General features: G+C 38.5%; 3 protein-coding genes across 3 annotated transcripts; 1 reads left to right on the top strand and 2 right to left on the bottom strand.

Moving 5' to 3' along the window:
* Window positions 1–5348: 5348 nt before the first annotated feature.
* Window positions 5349–7574, bottom strand: cunh2orf68 (chromosome unknown C2orf68 homolog). Its single transcript, XM_023410670.2, has 4 exons — window positions 7314–7574; window positions 6581–6696; window positions 6343–6488; window positions 5349–6238 (listed from the first exon to the last, which is right to left on the bottom strand). The coding sequence occupies exons 1-4, from the start codon at window positions 7421–7423 to the stop codon at window positions 6116–6118; spliced, it is 495 nt and encodes a 164-aa protein (XP_023266438.1). The 5' UTR covers window positions 7424–7574; the 3' UTR covers window positions 5349–6115.
* A 195-nt stretch (window positions 7575–7769) lies between these two features.
* usp39 (ubiquitin specific peptidase 39) lies at window positions 7770–12667 on the top strand. The gene is made up of 13 exons (XM_023410668.2): window positions 7770–7960; window positions 8283–8361; window positions 8470–8564; window positions 8647–8783; window positions 9287–9439; window positions 9530–9755; window positions 9889–9963; window positions 10147–10214; window positions 10557–10745; window positions 10937–11079; window positions 11300–11435; window positions 11562–11648; window positions 12367–12667. Exons 1-13 carry the CDS (start codon window positions 7900–7902, stop codon window positions 12418–12420), a joined length of 1503 nt encoding a protein of 500 aa, XP_023266436.1. The 5' UTR covers window positions 7770–7899; the 3' UTR covers window positions 12421–12667.
* A 4-nt stretch (window positions 12668–12671) lies between these two features.
* On the bottom strand, window positions 12672–16550 carry sftpbb (surfactant protein Bb). Its single transcript, XM_023410669.2, has 11 exons — window positions 16400–16550; window positions 16128–16180; window positions 15660–15734; window positions 15194–15316; window positions 14957–15088; window positions 14777–14857; window positions 14503–14683; window positions 14276–14418; window positions 13923–14003; window positions 13419–13529; window positions 12672–13224 (listed from the first exon to the last, which is right to left on the bottom strand). The coding sequence occupies exons 1-11, from the start codon at window positions 16449–16451 to the stop codon at window positions 13180–13182; spliced, it is 1077 nt and encodes a 358-aa protein (XP_023266437.1). The 5' UTR covers window positions 16452–16550; the 3' UTR covers window positions 12672–13179.
* Between the last annotated feature and the right edge of the window lie 498 nt (window positions 16551–17048).

The raw sequence follows: 17048 nt of genomic DNA, 5'->3' as shown, positions 1-17048 counted from the left end.
CCTGGTACCAACAAACTAATTATATTTACTTCAAATCCTGTCTGAAACTCATTCAGTCTTAAACTCATTCAGTCAGATAGATTTTAGCATCAGATCTTGTTCTGGCAAAGGATCTCTGGAGTCTATTCAGTTCTGAATTAGTAATCCAATGAACCTTTAGCTTTGTTACTGTGCCACATAAATCCTGCCAGTTTTGCAAATTAATAAGTAGATTTTGTGGACTGTACTTTTGCCTCCTGTGGCAACACCAAAGACTGGGATCACGCATATATTATTTTTTAGTAATATGTTTTATTTTCATTCATAAGAATAAATGTGAAGGTTTATGATTATTTAAAATACATCTCCAACTATGACATTTCTCAAATCTCCAGAATTATTATTCAACACATTTAAAATCCAAAAAAGATAAGATTTTACTTTCCAAAATCTCTCTCTCAAAGAATACATAGCTGAAATTTTATGACCTTAAATAATGTTTGGATGTACTCCTTGTTTCTGAAAACTGGCCCAGATCATTTCACAAATGACATCACTACAGTTACAGTATATCAAGCTATGAACAGTATTCATGCTCAAGTAACGCCATTAAATTCAGACCTCAAGTCCTGTCTGCAGTTTAGCTTCCACAGCTGTGCGTTTCCAAGACCACATTGGCTCCGTCAAACGTCTATATTTATCTCTGAATGGTGAGGTGGGGTTCTGCTGGGGATGTACTTCCACAGCCTTGAATGGGCAAGATCACTCCCCACTGCCCGAGTATTGCAGCATAGATGGATACTGCTGCAGCTGCAGTGCACTGGGCTGTAATAATAAAAGTCTGTGGAATTGTTCCTTGAGTGCATTGCACCACACTCACACTACACTCAGTTTGAGGCCCCGAACCTTCATTGGTTGATGGCAGTCTTTTACAATGATGTTATAAAGTAATCTTTCTGTGGCATCTAGGCAAGGTTTACAGTATCATATTTTTGTTTCTCCACAACAAAAAAAAGAAAAGAACACAGAGGAATCTTCCCACAACAAAGAGCTCAGAGGGCACCGACTGTGCCACACGAGACCAAACAAAGCACTATGGGCACCTCAACGGAACATGATGTTGAGACCAAATATTGTTGTAGACTGAGAGATAAGGTCTTTGGTTACCTTTAACTTTCTCACAGCCAATGCACACACTAACAAACAGAGCAGTACAGAGAGCTGTCACAGTGAGAAGGGCAAACGCAGGTCAGCTGTTTAGTTGAGGTCAGTGGGATTTCTTGTGAGGATTGGGTGACAGCTGATGCAATATCAGGTAGAGCTTGCTGTTGTGATACTGTACTTTTGCAGGAAATTAAATCCAACCATTCCTCCTTTGGCTTTTCGCTCTTGTGATAAATGTCTTCAAATTGTTAACATCTCCAAGTCAAAATTTTCAAATTTTCTCAATTTTTTTTTCTCAGCTGTATTCATTAGAGTTTCTTCACCCTATATGTGTGTGATTTGGGTGTGTTGAATAAAACCTTATCATCATGACAATCTCCTGTATTGCTGAAGGTTATAGTGCATTCAATTACACATGTACATGTGTCAAATTACTGCTGCTTGAGCTTTAATAAAGAAGAACAAGAACATCTAAATCCAAGGATACATCTCTCTGCCTGTTGAGTATTAAATCTTAGTAAGCCGTAGTAAACTTCAGGCATTTGGAACTGGTTTGGCCGTTATTCTAACTGGATTTGACAAACTTTACACAATGACATTTATGCAAATATCAGCGAATAGTAAAACACATTAGTAAAAGCAATCGAGACAGTCTAACTCAGCAGTAGTCAAAATATGTGCAAATCTTCTACAGTCGGTAACCTTTGTAAAACACCTGTCAGGTAATGCAAACAAACAGGCAGGGATCAGCTAATTACAGGAAAGCTGAAAGGCTTGTACAAAGAAAATACTATATGAAATATCAACACAACCTTCTCCCGCCATGATTATCCAAACTTCATTGTTGTATATATTGACCATATGGGAAAAACCCTCACAGGGTAGTGTCAGGGTTAAATGTACGTTGATGTGACGTTGAAAAATATATTTTTTATGTTTGTGTGCTCTTCAGTCTGTAAGTGTTGCATTGCTTTTTAGCACTTTCTTATATGTTGCAAATGAATGAAATTGAGTGTTTGTTCAGGGAGTAACAAAGATATGTTGTAGTGTTGAGTAAAATATTTACCTCCACACAACACTGATGTTGCTGTGTTTCAAATACTGTCTGTCACTGTGTATTTCCTAGAACTACATGGTGGTTGCAGTAAAGAGTCCTATTTTCTTTTATTTTGACAATACTATACAAAACTATCACTGATTGACTCTTTTCATCCTTTGGTCACTCCTCATTTACTTGATTGAGTTCACCTGTTCACTCCCTATTTAAACCCTGTACACCCTTTCACTCACTCTTTTTCCTGATCGTCACATGGGGTGGCAGTTTCTTTCTCTTTAGTTTGATCCTATGTGCATGAATAGTTGAACTGAGTGTTATTTATCCTCATTCCCTCAAGATGGACATTTGATTAGTTTCGACTTGACTTCTAATTTTTGTATTTGTTTCTTTCAGATGAAAACCCACATGTGTTTTCCCCCCTTAATGCTTAAGTGCAACTTCTTTGTGTAGAAAAATAAACCTTGTGTTGGGAAAAACAAAGTTTAAAGCTGATGCGTTCTGACCGATGCCCTCTCAATCTGAACCTCCTCCTTAACAGGGGTGTTTCATTCTTCAGTCTTGCAATTCGTAGTGCTGTATACATCGGGTATTAACAGTATATACATTTGTTTTTATTTGATAATTTTTTCTTGATAATCACCTAATGCATTATTTTTAAGGGGTGGAATGTATGTAACTGTATGTGTGATTTGTTTGTATTGAACATAACCTTATCAGTAGTGATGAGAGTTACAAAGGTGCATCTGAGCATGTTTGAATCAGTCCGTCTTATTGTTAACTCCACAGTTATGTAACTGTATTTTCAGTAGCTCTGGTGACATTCAAAAAGCCTATCTTAACTGTTATTAAATTGGCTTTAGACTTAGTTTGTCATTGTGCCCAACTCTGCCTAAACTCTACGGTTATTATGTAACAGCCATCTCTTTAATTGGCTGAGGAAATTCAAAACAAGAATGTAGAAAAAAGGTAGGCATGCTGATCCTATTACAAACTCCAAAATGTGTTTTGTTACACTGGATTATCATGAACGTATCAAGGTAGTTTGTTCCAGATAAGATGCATCAAAAAAGTCAGAGAGGAAAAGAGAGAGAGAATCAAAGTTGCAAGCTAAGATAATGCAGGAAGCCTGGGGCCTCACCATTTTGCTGAACTTAAGAGGGAAAAAAACAGGATGTAAACGTTCAGCCGTCAACATAAACAGAACTCCATTAACTAAAGAGAGTGAAGGCATGTATTGGGTTCTTTTGTGTTTAACAATGCAACTCTGTTTGCAATATTTACTTAAATATTCAAAAGTTTAGTACCTCAGTAAATAAATCAAAACTAACAGTGTGATGTAGGCATGATGAGATGGAAACTGAAGCTTCCTGAGCATTTTTCTACTGAATAAGAGATTTTGAGAACAGAATTGCAAACAGCCCTTAAATGGTTTGGTGAGGGCACTGTGTCGATATGAGTGTTTGAAAATCTAAGTAAAACAATAGTTTTAATGCAAATGTACATATTGTTTTAAGATGGCTAGACTTGTTTTAATCTTTTTCTAGATTATATTGCAATTGGTCAGAAACAAAAGTGCCGTGTAGACTCGTCTAATTAAATAGAAATGGAAATATGTTGCATATTACATCTAATGTAACAGATTACGCAATATTCAACTTCTGCCAAATGCATAGCTTCCAGTCTGCCTGTCAGAACAGATACTTCAGTAAATATTTTCATGTTTTCAAAACATTTGACAGGTGCTCCTTAAGTGTGAATTACAAAACACAGGTTATGTGTTATATAATGTTGAGCTACAGTAAGGAGGAGCGAGGGGTGCGAAGGTGTGGATTGTGATTGGGTCATTTTCAGCCAATTGAGAACTGGTGAAACTGGAGATAATCTGGAGAGCAGCACACTAGGTGACATGGGAATGTGTTTCCCCTCTCATAACTTCAGTCACATGCAGACTGAGGAATGAAAAGTGAGCTGGAGAAAGGCGTTGACAATTTAAAGGGGAGTGTCTCTGTTCCACCAATAGCATGACAGAGCCCACTCCTCCATAAGGGTTTGCATAACACTGGAGGTTCAGCCTGCCATGTGGTCTGAGGATTAAGTTTGCATGTTTTCATGCATTTATGAAAACAATGAATTAATCTCCAACTATAGAGGATCAACTCTGTGTGACCAAATGTCATGCCCACTTTGTTTTTTTCCCACAATGGAAATGGTTGTCAAACTTTTTAGCTTATAAAAACTTGTTCTGGAGAAGGCAATAATGTCTGCTCCCAAAACAGGCCACCATCAGCAGAAAAACTAATGTTGCATGGGCTTTTTGAAGTCGCAAGATGCAATTTTACTCATACATTGTGAACAGCACTGCAAACTGTAAAATCTAAACCTCTGAATTGGGCTTCTATGCAAAAGTTCAGCCCACCTTACAAGACAAAAGACAGTGACATCTTGTCTACAAAGTCAAAGAACTACTCATTGTCAGATAAGCAGCACTCAGTTTTATCCACCAGTGACCCTGCACTGCAAATTATTTGGGGGGGGGGGTTTATGCCTTTATTAAATAGCTGACAGTAGAGAAATGACAGGAAGTGAGGGGAGAGAGAAATGGAGACTGACTTGCAAGTAGTATGCAGACCTGGGGTGTAATGGTTCATATTCAGCACCCTAAGGACCACCTCTAAGTCATCAGAGCACCTCAGATCTCCAGTGTTACCTTATATTTTTTGGTATAAAATAAAATATGAAATACCTGAACCGTTCATATTCACAAATGATATGTGATTTTTTTTTTTACAATGACAAGTAACATTGTCTTTGGTAGAGAAATGACACTATACGGTCTTGTTTTTACAGATAAAGTGCACTGTTACTGTGCATCTAAATGTTAAAATATCACTTGACATTTTATAAGACAGCAGCTGAAGCTCATGTTAGGTAGCAGCAGACAGGAATGCAGAGTTGAAAAATTATCTCATACTGCCACCTGCTGAAAACATGGTGTGAAACACCTCCATCAATCGGCTGAAGCTGATATTATATGTATTTCTGCTATTTTTCCTGTCAGATTTAAGTTTGTACAGAGCATCAAGAGACTAAAAAAAAACATTCACATTTTATGGCTGTTCAATTCCATAAATGCACATCCAGACACATGGACAGTAAGAAATTGTTTTTATGTATATTGTCATTGTATATGTAAATATACAAGTTGTGTCCTCAAAAAATTTTACAGTATCAAAAATAAAAGTCTTCCAACAACCAGAAAATAAATTAGAATACTGAAAACATTGAAACACAGTTGCCACACAAACACATTATCATGGCTACATCCACTAAACTCTCAAACTCACTAAAAAACAAAACTGAATTCTCATATTTCTAAACACAAGATCGCTGACAGACTGAGAGATGTTCCGTTCAAAAGAATTTACCAAAAAAGTTTAAATCTTCTTTATAAAAACTAGATTTTTGTAAACACAAGAAACACAGGGGGTGTTCAATGGAGGAGGAAGGTTAACAAGAGCTCTGGCCTACCTGCACCTTTCTGAATTTAACTGTTTGAAAACAACAACATAACTTTATAGGTCCAGTCAACTCAAAGGTGTTATGAGACAGGATATGAGGTAACAGTACAAAGTGAGTAAAATGTAGTAAACATGAACATGACAGTCAACTCCCAACCATACTGTCTATGGTAAGCACTGTTCCTTCTCCTTTAAAAACAGAAGACTCGACTTGATTGTGGGACAACACATTGGATCTCTGCTGACAGTCATTGTACAGGATCCACTTCCTCATCATGCTTCCAACACTGTCAACAGCGTTCATGCTTTGGAGGAGCACAGAACTGCGAATGAAATATTATTCCACAGGCCTTTACCTGTAGGCCCTTTGCCATCACATTCTTGCTTTTGATATCACTCAGCGTTTGTCTCTTCTTTTGTCCATTTCCTTCCGAATCCGAGCCTCCAGAGCTGATCTCATAGCTGAATCCAAGATGTTCTTTTCTGCAACACGTTCCACTACCTTCTTAGGCTTATCACCCTTTAAAAACACAAGGAACATCATGAAATTAAGACCAAACCAAACTAAAGTAGACCAAAGGACACAAAAAGCCAGAATCATCAGACAATAGTATGTCCATTAACCTTGTGCACGAGGAAGGACGTAATGGCACCAGAGTCCGCCTGGTAGTCAAGCCAGAAAAGTTCAGTCCCATGGATCTCAGTCTCTGTGCTCGACCCACTCTCGTTCCATTCTTCAGCCTCAGCACCAGCCCCTGACTCTGATCCATCTGGAAAATAAGCACATACACGTTCTCTGTACTTTATTCATTGGATGTACTATCATGGGCAGAAACGTAATGAAAGGACACATCGATCTTACATCTTCGCCGCGGATGGTACACCTGGATGTCAGGTCGACGGGGTCGTCTAGGGGTTGTAGTGTGTCTCCGCCGCTGAAGCTCTTTAGCTTGCTTCACCTCTTTATCATAGTCATCTCTTGAAGAGCCAGAAAATCGACATTTAGTTATTGCTTTGAAATGTGTAATGCACCACATACTAGGAACTGCTTTACTGAAATGCATTTTGGTATTGTAAAATACATTTACACGGTATATTTGTAAGCAAGAAATATGTGTCTTCTAAGTGTTAAGCACCAGAATTTGGTGTAAAATTGACTTCATCATCAATATATCTCTTGGAGATCATGTTTTAAAAACATGTCATGCTGAATGACTTCACCCCTTCTTTGATGGCTGCATCTGGTAACAGTATGGACACAATTAAGCCCCTGCCGATACTGAAACAAATCGATAAGTTATATTTGTTTATCCTTTTTTTCTTTACAATAAGCAGCTGTTTGGCATCCAATCTCCTAAACCAATGATAACTTTGGCCTGTACGACCTTTACATATATTTTCACTTTGGGCATAAAAGGGCGTATATGAATCATTATGAATCATACTGCCCTCCATATGAACCTTCATTCAGCATCAGATCAACTTCTTTTAAAAAAATAAAAGTGTAGCTGCAGCTTTACATACTGTAGCTGTATGTCGTGAACTAGCTAGTATGCTATCTGCTAGCATTAGCTAACGGTAGTAAAGGAAATAACCTAGCAATCTGGTTCCTCCGGATATGGTGCAGGAAGCCGTGGCTCATATCCAAACGCCCCCCAGGTTTATACTTCAGCTCATGCGCTTCATCGTCTCTCAAAATATCCATTTTGACAGACAGCTCAAATATGATGACAGTATTTAGGAGCTAATGACGCTTATGATTGCAACAAGTCTCAATCAGAGCACTGACAAAAAGCTATATGCTAGCTAATGGTAATTTGTTGTCCAATCGTGAAATTCCCGGGGTTTATAAATTAATACTATCTAAAAAAACAACAACATTGTTTTAAATAGGACTTTTACAAAATTCATCAAAATTATAAACGCAACAATAAGGTACAAAACGTTTAATAAATGCAGCTGGTTATGCTGCCAGAAATCAAGAGTAATCAATTCTGGCACCGAACAGCTCAAGGATCGGTGTAGCTTCAAACTCCGGGATAGGTTTTCGTCCATTTGCTAACTGCGACGTACAAACACCGCGAGTTTCGACGCGCACGGTGTGAGACCCATTCATCTAATCCAAATAAAGTTGTAATTTCTCTGTTGTTTTGAAATTAAGATCGCCAGCTCATTGCTGAGATGGTTTCTCTGAAGCGAGAAAGAGAGGCTGAGGTGGACGACGATGACAGCGAAGACGGAGGTAAGTTTATTTACTTTAAAGTTAAACGTATGTCCTACATTTGGTTAGCCAGTAGCTATGTTACTAGCAGCTAGCTGGAAGTGCGTTCGATTCTGCTCACTGTTTGGTCCAGCTCTACAGAAGCGGCTCGCTCAATATTTGTTCCATGTAGGCTTAAACTGCTGTAGTAAGGCACCGCCCTTCCACAGCACACAGTGTCTCAAAACCATCATCTCCTTTGAACTAAATGCTACGTTAGCTAGAGTGTTTAGCTAGCTTTCATCCAAATGATGGGACATAATCTTAACTGACCTCGCACGTTGTGTTTCCCTTTATGTTGCAGTCACAGCCAAAATAGGACGAGGACGTGTAGTAGAAGACCGGAGAAGCCGTCACTGCCCTTATCTTGACACGATAAACAGGCAAGATAAAGTTGAATATGCACGGCTAATGTTATTGCTAAATGCTAGTAAGCACTGTCCATCTCTATAGCCCTGCAGCTGATTCCGTTTTGTTTGTAAATTTACTAGGAGTGTGCTGGACTTTGACTTTGAGAAGCTCTGCTCCATCTCCCTCTCCCATATCAATGTCTACGCCTGCCTTATTTGTGGGAAATACTTTCAAGGTAGGCGAACTATCTGACATTTCAACCAGAATAAACACTTTGTTGTGCAGAGACTGATTCACTCATGTATGCTTCCTTGTAGGTAGAGGTCTTAAGTCCCATGCTTACACTCACAGTGTACAGTTTACCCATCATGTATTCCTCAATCTGCACACGCTCAAGTTTTACTGTCTGCCAGACAACTATGAGATCATTGACTCTTCACTAGAAGACATCACTGTAAGTAAAACCACGGGGTATTATTATGCTTTTGATACCAAACTTGGAAAGAATGTTGATGTTCAGTTTAATTCAAGCAAACTTAAATTTCACAGGGATTGAGAATGACTGCAGAGTGGAGAAATAAATAGGTTCAATATTAATATTATGCTGTGAATTGATATATTTGCAAGTTTGGTTATTATTACATTAGGATATAGTTCAAATATTGTACTTTCCTGATGTAAAAGATCACATCACAGCTGAGTCATACTAAAATGACCTGTTCTACCTGAATTCAGTGAACAATAAATGAGTACACCTGTTTGAAAAACACATGTACTGACACTCTTGTGTATCAAAAAATGTTATAACAGTGGTTAAAGTTTGTTTAAAGCACCAGTACTGATACTCTGACATGTGGTACTCAAAATATTGTATTGTCAATACTGAGGTTTGATTTTGTCCATATTTCCAGACTTAAGTTTTTTGTCACTAATTTGTTGACACTTTTTTTTCTACAGTATGTGCTAAAGCCAACTTTCACCAAGCAGCACATTGCAGGGCTGGACAAGCAGGGTAAACTGTACCGAGCCTACGATGGTACGACGTACCTGCCAGGCATTGTAGGTCTCAACAATATCAAAGCCAATGACTACGCCAACGTGGTGTTGCAGGTATGAATAACTGCCTCAGTGGACCTTATTTGGAGGTAGTCAAACTTTTTAAGTAATACCCGCTGTTTCTTATTTGCCTCTTCTTCCTAGGCTTTTTCCAATGTTCCGCCCTTGCGAAACTATTTCTTGGAGGAGGAAAACTACAGAGGAATCCGCAGGCCACCGGGGGACATCATGTTCCTCTTGGTGCAGAGGTTTGGTGAGCTGATGCGCAAACTTTGGAACCCGAGAAACTTCAAGGCCCACGTGTCTCCTCATGAGATGCTGCAGGCTGTGGTGCTGTGCAGCAAGAAGAACTTCCAAATTACCAAGCAAGGTAAGATATGTGATGCAACAGATATGGCAGTACAAAAATGAAGAGGATTAAAATCAAATAGGTTTTCAACACATGCTGCCCCTTGGAGAAAACTTTGTGTTGTGGTCCTGATTGATTGTTTTCTGTTCTGTAGGAGATGCTGTGGACTTCATGACGTGGTTCTTGAATGCTCTGCATGGGGCTCTTGGAGGCACAAAGAAAAAGCCATGTGAGTTGGATGAGAAATAGTGGTCTTATCACTATCTGTTCAATATGAACATAAACAATGGGTATTTGACAGATTAATTGTACATTGTTCAGAGTTGAAGAAAAAACTGGAATACACATTTAATTAGTTGAGTGTGCAACAATGAGACCTAACCTCTGTCCTCATGTCTTTCTTCCATTAAAGCAATCATTACTAAAGCATTTCAAGGCTCCATGCGGATCTTTTCCAAGAAACTTCCACACCCAGATTTAGTAAGTCTGTAGCTTGTATTTGAACTCATTAACTGACACTTATGAACTATATGATTCACGTTTCTAATAATGAATGAATTGAATAATTTTTTAACTTCTTAAACAAAGTGCTTCACCATAGCTGAAAAACACTTCTGAATTTATTTCTTGTCAAAATTGGAGGTCCAATCAAAACCTAAGCTCAGATATGAGGCAAAAGCCAGAGAGAATATTCTTAATTTTTCACATGCCCTCAAATGTAGCTCTCATAATACAATTAATTGTATGCTATTTTTGTTGAATCCCTTTGAAAACATAATTTAAATTTCCACATGGTGTGTTTTTGTTTTTTTCATTTTACAGCCTCCAGAGGAGAAAGAAGCATTGCTTGTGACAGAGGAGTACCAGGAGCAGATGTCTGAATCCACCTTCCTGTTTCTGACTCTTGACCTCCCAACAGCTCCACTGTACAAGGATGAGAAGGAGCAGCTTATTATCCCTCAGGTCCCTCTATTCAACATCCTGGGCAAGTTCAACGGCAGCACAGAGAAGGTACAGATTCCCTCATCTTTACTAAAAATATTTTCTGGACAAGGACTGGATCGTACTGTTTTGACATACAATCGGACTTAGAGCAAAGTTTATAATTTTTGCAACAGCTTTATTCAGATGTCAGATTGGCACAGGTATTGATGATGCAAACACACTATCTCTGCTCACTTTTCTGTCTCATTTACGTTAAGGAATACAAAACCTACAAAGAGAATTTTCTCAAAAGGTTCCAGTTGACCAAACTGCCTCCGTACCTCATTTTTTGCATCAAAAGATTCACCAAGAACAACTTCTTTGTGGAAAAGAACCCGACAATTGTCAACTTCCCTATCACGTAAGTGCTGTACATATTCTGTAAGACAAAGTATCTATGCTTTTATTCAATGTGCCTGATGAAACCATGAAGTGCATGTTAACAATAGTAATAATTGGTTGTTATCATTGTTCAATATAACTCTTTCAATAAGTGATGTCAGGGTCGTGAGTATTTTACCCTCATGTGTAAATATGCACTCGTTCGTATTTTCACTTGTTTGTTGTATTTGCTTCAATAGGAATGTGGACCTGCGTGAGTACTTGACAGAAGAAGCTCAAGCTACAGAGAAGAGCACAACTTATGACCTCGTCGCCAACGTAGTGCATGATGGGAAACCCACTGAGGGAGCATACAGAATACATGTTCTGCATCATGTAGGCTGCAAGCAGATATTTCTGAAATTGGCCTGATTTGTTGTAGCATTAATCACAAGCGCATTAAATTACACTCATGGGTTTAAATGTCATCACTGACCATCTGTTATAATATCTCTTAATCAGGGAACTGGGAAGTGGTATGAGATGCAGGACCTGCAGGTGACCGACATTCTCCCCCAGATGATCACACTATCAGAGGCCTACATCCAGGCAAGTCCTCCCACGCAGTTTTTGTGTATGTGCTGGAAAATGTAAATGTTTCAGAGCTCTGGCTCCAGACTTTTCCATGCAACATGACATCATCACCTTTCATCTGATGGCATTCACAGCACACATGCACATCTTTCAATTTTTAGAGGCAAATCTTCAGTACAACAGTCATTTATAGTCTATCATTATGGCATGGACTATCTAGGGTGTATTTAATCTCTGATTCTAGGAGCAATATTTATAAACTGAGCTAAATAAAAATAAAATAGGCCACTCTTAGTCTTTACATAATGCAGGTTCGTTTCCAATCATAGATGCATTAAAACATTATTAAAAATCTGCAAACGGTTTTTCCTTAACCATTCTGTAATGATATTAATACAAAAAATGTAAGTAAATTTTCTCACTATCAAATAAAAAACCGGGTCATCCCTACTGAAGAGCTTTAGACGTGATTTAGGTGATTTCAAAGATGCAAGAATAAACTAAGTGGGGTATGATACCGTGCAATTTCTTGGTAAAAATTATCAGAGGTAATGATACTGAGTTCAGTAGAACGATTTTGTTAGCAGCTTTCAAAAACTTGTTTTAGCCAGGTCTTATTTCATACAAGATCGATCTTTTAAATGATTATAAATTAAAAATGGTAATTGAACCTATCAATTAACCCTACATTTACATAGTGCTCGCTTTGGTAATTGCGTGTTTTCTCTCCTAGATCTGGAAGAGACAAGAGACTGATGATGACACAAACAACCACACAGGGGTGTAAGTGAGGCAGGATTTCCTTCAGGGTGAATGGCCAGAAGTGTTGTTGCCATTAAAAAGATAAAAAATAAAAAATGAACTGGGTATTTATGTGATTCAAAATAATGACAAAATATAGAATGAGAGTGGCGAGAGTTTCAAGAGAGCATCAGGACTATATCCAGCAAATAAATGTAAATGTCTCAATGTTTTTTTTCACTGTTTTATCTTTTTACTATGTGGGTGTTTCTAAATAAACAAGCTCCAGGACACACGTTTGTCTGTCTGTTGACTTTTAATAACAAACCTTTTGGTTTAATTTCATTTTAGGAGTGTGTATGTGGCAGTAAGATAATAGGATAAGCACCTTTGCAGTTGAGTTGCAGTAGTCAATTGTTCAGAATTGTCTTAAGTACATTCTGAGAATTCATCTTATTGCTAACAAAAAAATTTTTCTCCACTTTTGACATTCATAATGGCATCATACATGTTGTAATATACAGAATAACACTTCACAAAACTGGAACCTGCTACAGAAACTGATGCTTAAGACTGAATCCCAGCCCCAGTCTTGTGACACATCACTTCATGCAAATCACAATATTTCATTATTTACTATTTATGTCTGACTGAATTAGCATATGAGATGACTCACTTCCCCAAAAGTAAAACAAAAATGTTCAGTGCATTACATTTAGAAAACACTTAAAACTGATAAGTGTAATAATTTGTAAAAAAGAAAGGGGTTCTTTGTGTGCACATATCTTTAGAGTTGCAGTTTGGTTCACTCATTATTCTTCCACATGTATTTCTCACAGAAAGCCTGGTTCTGCAGAGAGAAAATACACAGAAATAGGATGTGAAAAAAACCCTGAAATTATTCACAAAATCACACTATGGGCAAACGAATGAAGTAAAAAACATGCGTGCAACATTTTGAACATGTAATTTTCAGATGATGGGTCTGACCTGTTTGTCACTTTTATCAGCTTAATTAGCAATAATTGTCTGCCTTTAACTTACGCCACACTTCTGAGCAGTTTCTCTGTCTTTGCACCAGTAGCTTGGTCCCCAAGTACAACGATTCTTTCCCAGCGGCTCCAACTTCCTCAAGGCAACGCACAGATCAGCTCTCTGCAGGACAGACAGGACAAAAGATCCTCAGAATTTGAATCAGGGCAAAGAATGATATGTGCACAGGAACATTCAATTGGCTACGTTGTCTTCATGATTTGTGTTGCGTGTTTGTAAATGATGCTCGTGAATCAACTAATCATATATTTTTAGTCACCAGAGGAAGTGTGCTGCTTTAAGTGATGGTATAGTTCATGTCAGCCAGTGCCCTAATTTCACCCATGGTGAAGGTGTCTCTTGTTAATATGTGGAAGTAGATTAAATTACTGCAGACAAATCCTCTTGTGGATCCCTAATACTGGATAAAGACTTAAGGATATAAAGATTTCCTTTTTGTTTCTCCCTTTAGATAGACCATTGTACTTTTGACTTTTTTTAAAAGCTTATTCTTACTTCACAAGCATGTGGAACATCCATCTGGTTTCCCAAAACCTTCTGCATTCGGGAGCCATAGATTTTAGTGAAAGCCTCACACTGAAAAGAGAATGAGAGTTAGTTAACATTTTTTCTTCTTAATCTAACCGATTAGAAACTGCTTTAATTCCTTTACTGAAGACTTGAATTTAAGGTTAGGTTTAGGTTTATTCAAGGCAATAAACTATAAAAGAATATAGTAACAGGACATGGAGAGGTGTAAGGTATAATCAGCTGAGTAACTGTAAACATATGTCCACAAAGACACATTTTCTGTGTGAAGGATTTTGTTAGTTGGAGTACTTAGTGTTAGTATGAAATGAGGGTCAGACCTTAGGGATGGCGTTGGGGTGATGGACACACACAGACTGAAGAAAAGAGGAAGTCTGGGGTTCGGTGGAGTTATTACCCAGGTGCAGTCGGCTCAGCACAACCAGTGTGCGGCACGACTCACAGTCCGAGGGGAAGAGCACCTCTGGGAAATCAGTAAAAGCGTTAACTTGTCATGGATAATAGACAAATGCTGACCAAAGTGATTCATGATGAACGTGTGACTGACCTGGAACAGGCTCCTCGAACAAACAGAGGTGCAGTAGAATACATATTGTGTGAGGCGCAGCGGACGATAAGAGGAATTCGACAATCTGCACGCCGTATTTGTCGACGAAATCATCACATCGGTCCTTATAGCTCTTAGGTACAAGATTGCAGACCTCTCCCATGAGCTTCATTAAAGCATCCTGCGGGGCAAGACAGAGAAGATAGTGACATTTACATGATGTGACGTGTGGTGTACGTCAAGCAATACAGTGACACGAAAAAAAGGAAGTCACCTCAGTCATGTTTTGGGGCAACAGGGTCTCCAGTTTCTTCATGATAAACAAACACAGGGTGCAAACTGGATTGAACTGCTCCTAGAGAAGAGAATAGCTGATAAGAGGACCACGTATAATTATAAATGAAAAAGTTTCACTTCAAGTTTCATTTTATATTCCACTTCTGCTTTCTCATACTGATGGCCCGATGAACGTGCCGAGTGCAGAGCTGGATAAGACTTCATCAGTAGCATGCTGGGGAAGTTTCAGCAGTTGTTCCTCCTTGTGGACAGCACAGAGTCCAAAAACCCTACAGGTCTCAGCCGGTTTCTACAAAACACATATGGTCTGATTTTACAAGTCATCTCTGAAGGCCATAGTGTTTATTGTTTTAACACATGTCGAAAAAGAAGCGTAAATAGAAGCTAAACTCACCAGGTGACCAGGTGTTTGCTGCAGGACTTTGGGCAGATACGTCTTCACTTGTGAATCACACTCTGATGCCTGTTCTCTTGGGAGGTGCAGGCAGAGAGCATGCAAGGTTTCATACACAGTCTCCTGCAAAGGCACAGGGGTTAGTGGATTGTCTATGCTGTGGTAAAGATGCTGGGTGTCTTAAATGTATTTTTTTTACACAAATAGACACCAACTTTACCCATTTTTATTTGTCTGCAGAAGTGCAAGGTGAGCACTTGCAAAATAGCGTGAGAAACCTAAACTTTTGTTAAGAAAATCACATGTAAATATTGGAGTTTTAGTTTTCTTTTTAAGATATTATGTGTCCCAGCTGCTGGGTGTGGCTGCCAGTTTTTATTTCAACCAATTCCTCAAATCTTGTGGTCAGTAGGTGAAGTGAAAGTAAAGTGAAACTGCACAATGAGTGGATCACGGAGATACTCACTTTAGTATCCCTGGTTGAAATCATGTTGGCGGACAGCTGGATGATCTGGCTGCATTCTGAACAGATGTCCAGTGTCTAAGGAGGAGCCACAGTCAGATAATTGTTTAGGCCTGACTACAACACAACTCAATTTAAACATAAAGCATGACTTGTCAGAGTTTTCCCGTACTGTGTGCACTTTTTAAAGGGTAGGGTAAGGAAACATCCAATGAATGTAGGTGGCAAAAAAATCATCTCTAATTGATTAATAAATGCACTAACTTTTTTTTTCTTTTGCTATTTTAAACAAACATAACTTACATGTGCAAAAAGAGGATGTGAATGAGAATGTTACTGTTTTGATAATGACAGCTAAGTGTTAATATAAGTATAGTGGGTTTATGTATTATTTTGTAATAAATATTAGTTCCATATATTCGGTTGATTTGACAAAACAGTGATAATATAGGAAATAAAAGTCAGGATTACCAGAGTTTTCTGTTTGATGAATGACAAAGGGTCTCTGATCAACCTGGAGTCTCCTATAAACCACAAGACAGACAGGGAGAATGATACAAACAGTAAACATTTAAACGGTACAACATTGAAGTATTTTAGTATCCGTCAGAATAGCCTATGTCTGCATCCTTTGTGCAGTAATTCTATGTTATCATAAATCCCACAATAGCAGCCTGATACATGACAACAGAATTAATGGCGACCGGTCAGGTGACAGTAAGGCAGACATTTCTTCATCTTACCGGGACACAGAGAAGCCGCGAGGAGCACCAGCACAAACCCAGATGCAGACATGGTGTGAGCGAGCACGAGACTATAGGAAGAGCAGATGATTTAGGTTAGAATAACATCAGTGCGGCTGTTTGGGTCGCAGCGGAAATACAGATTGGTCGTCTCACCCAATCAGAACGGTAAATGTTACGCGCAGTCGCTGTGGAGTAGATGATTTAAACACGTACACACACGCACGCACGCACGCACACACACACACACACACACACACACACACACACACACACACACACACACGGGCCCTGTGGGCTATATGTAGATAAAACTCCTTGCAGCATATACCTGGAGTTTGGTAAGACCTATACTGTATGTCTTAAACATACATTGTTTATATATGGTTTAGTAGATAGATAGATAGATAGATAGATAGATAGATAGATAGATAGATAGATAGATAGATAGATAGATAGATATACACTTTATTTATCACCAGGGCTTTTTGGCTCACCTGCCAAGGGGACCGGTAGATGAAAAAATCTACCGGCCAAGTAAATTTTTTACCGGCCAAGTAATAAATTGCCTCTTTTTGTTACATATACATCTGTTTCAGTACTTTTCATTGAGATAACAGTATTATATAGCGATATATATATTAGGAAA

This window comes from Seriola lalandi, unplaced genomic scaffold, assembly GCF_002814215.2.
Source record: "Seriola lalandi dorsalis isolate HSWRI2012SDOR001 ecotype SW California unplaced genomic scaffold, Sedor1 jcf7180002054427, whole genome shotgun sequence".
NCBI lineage: Eukaryota > Metazoa > Chordata > Actinopteri > Carangiformes > Carangidae > Seriola > Seriola lalandi.
Note: the sequence above shows the minus strand (reverse complement) of the source record. Positions and strands in the feature narration are given on the sequence as shown.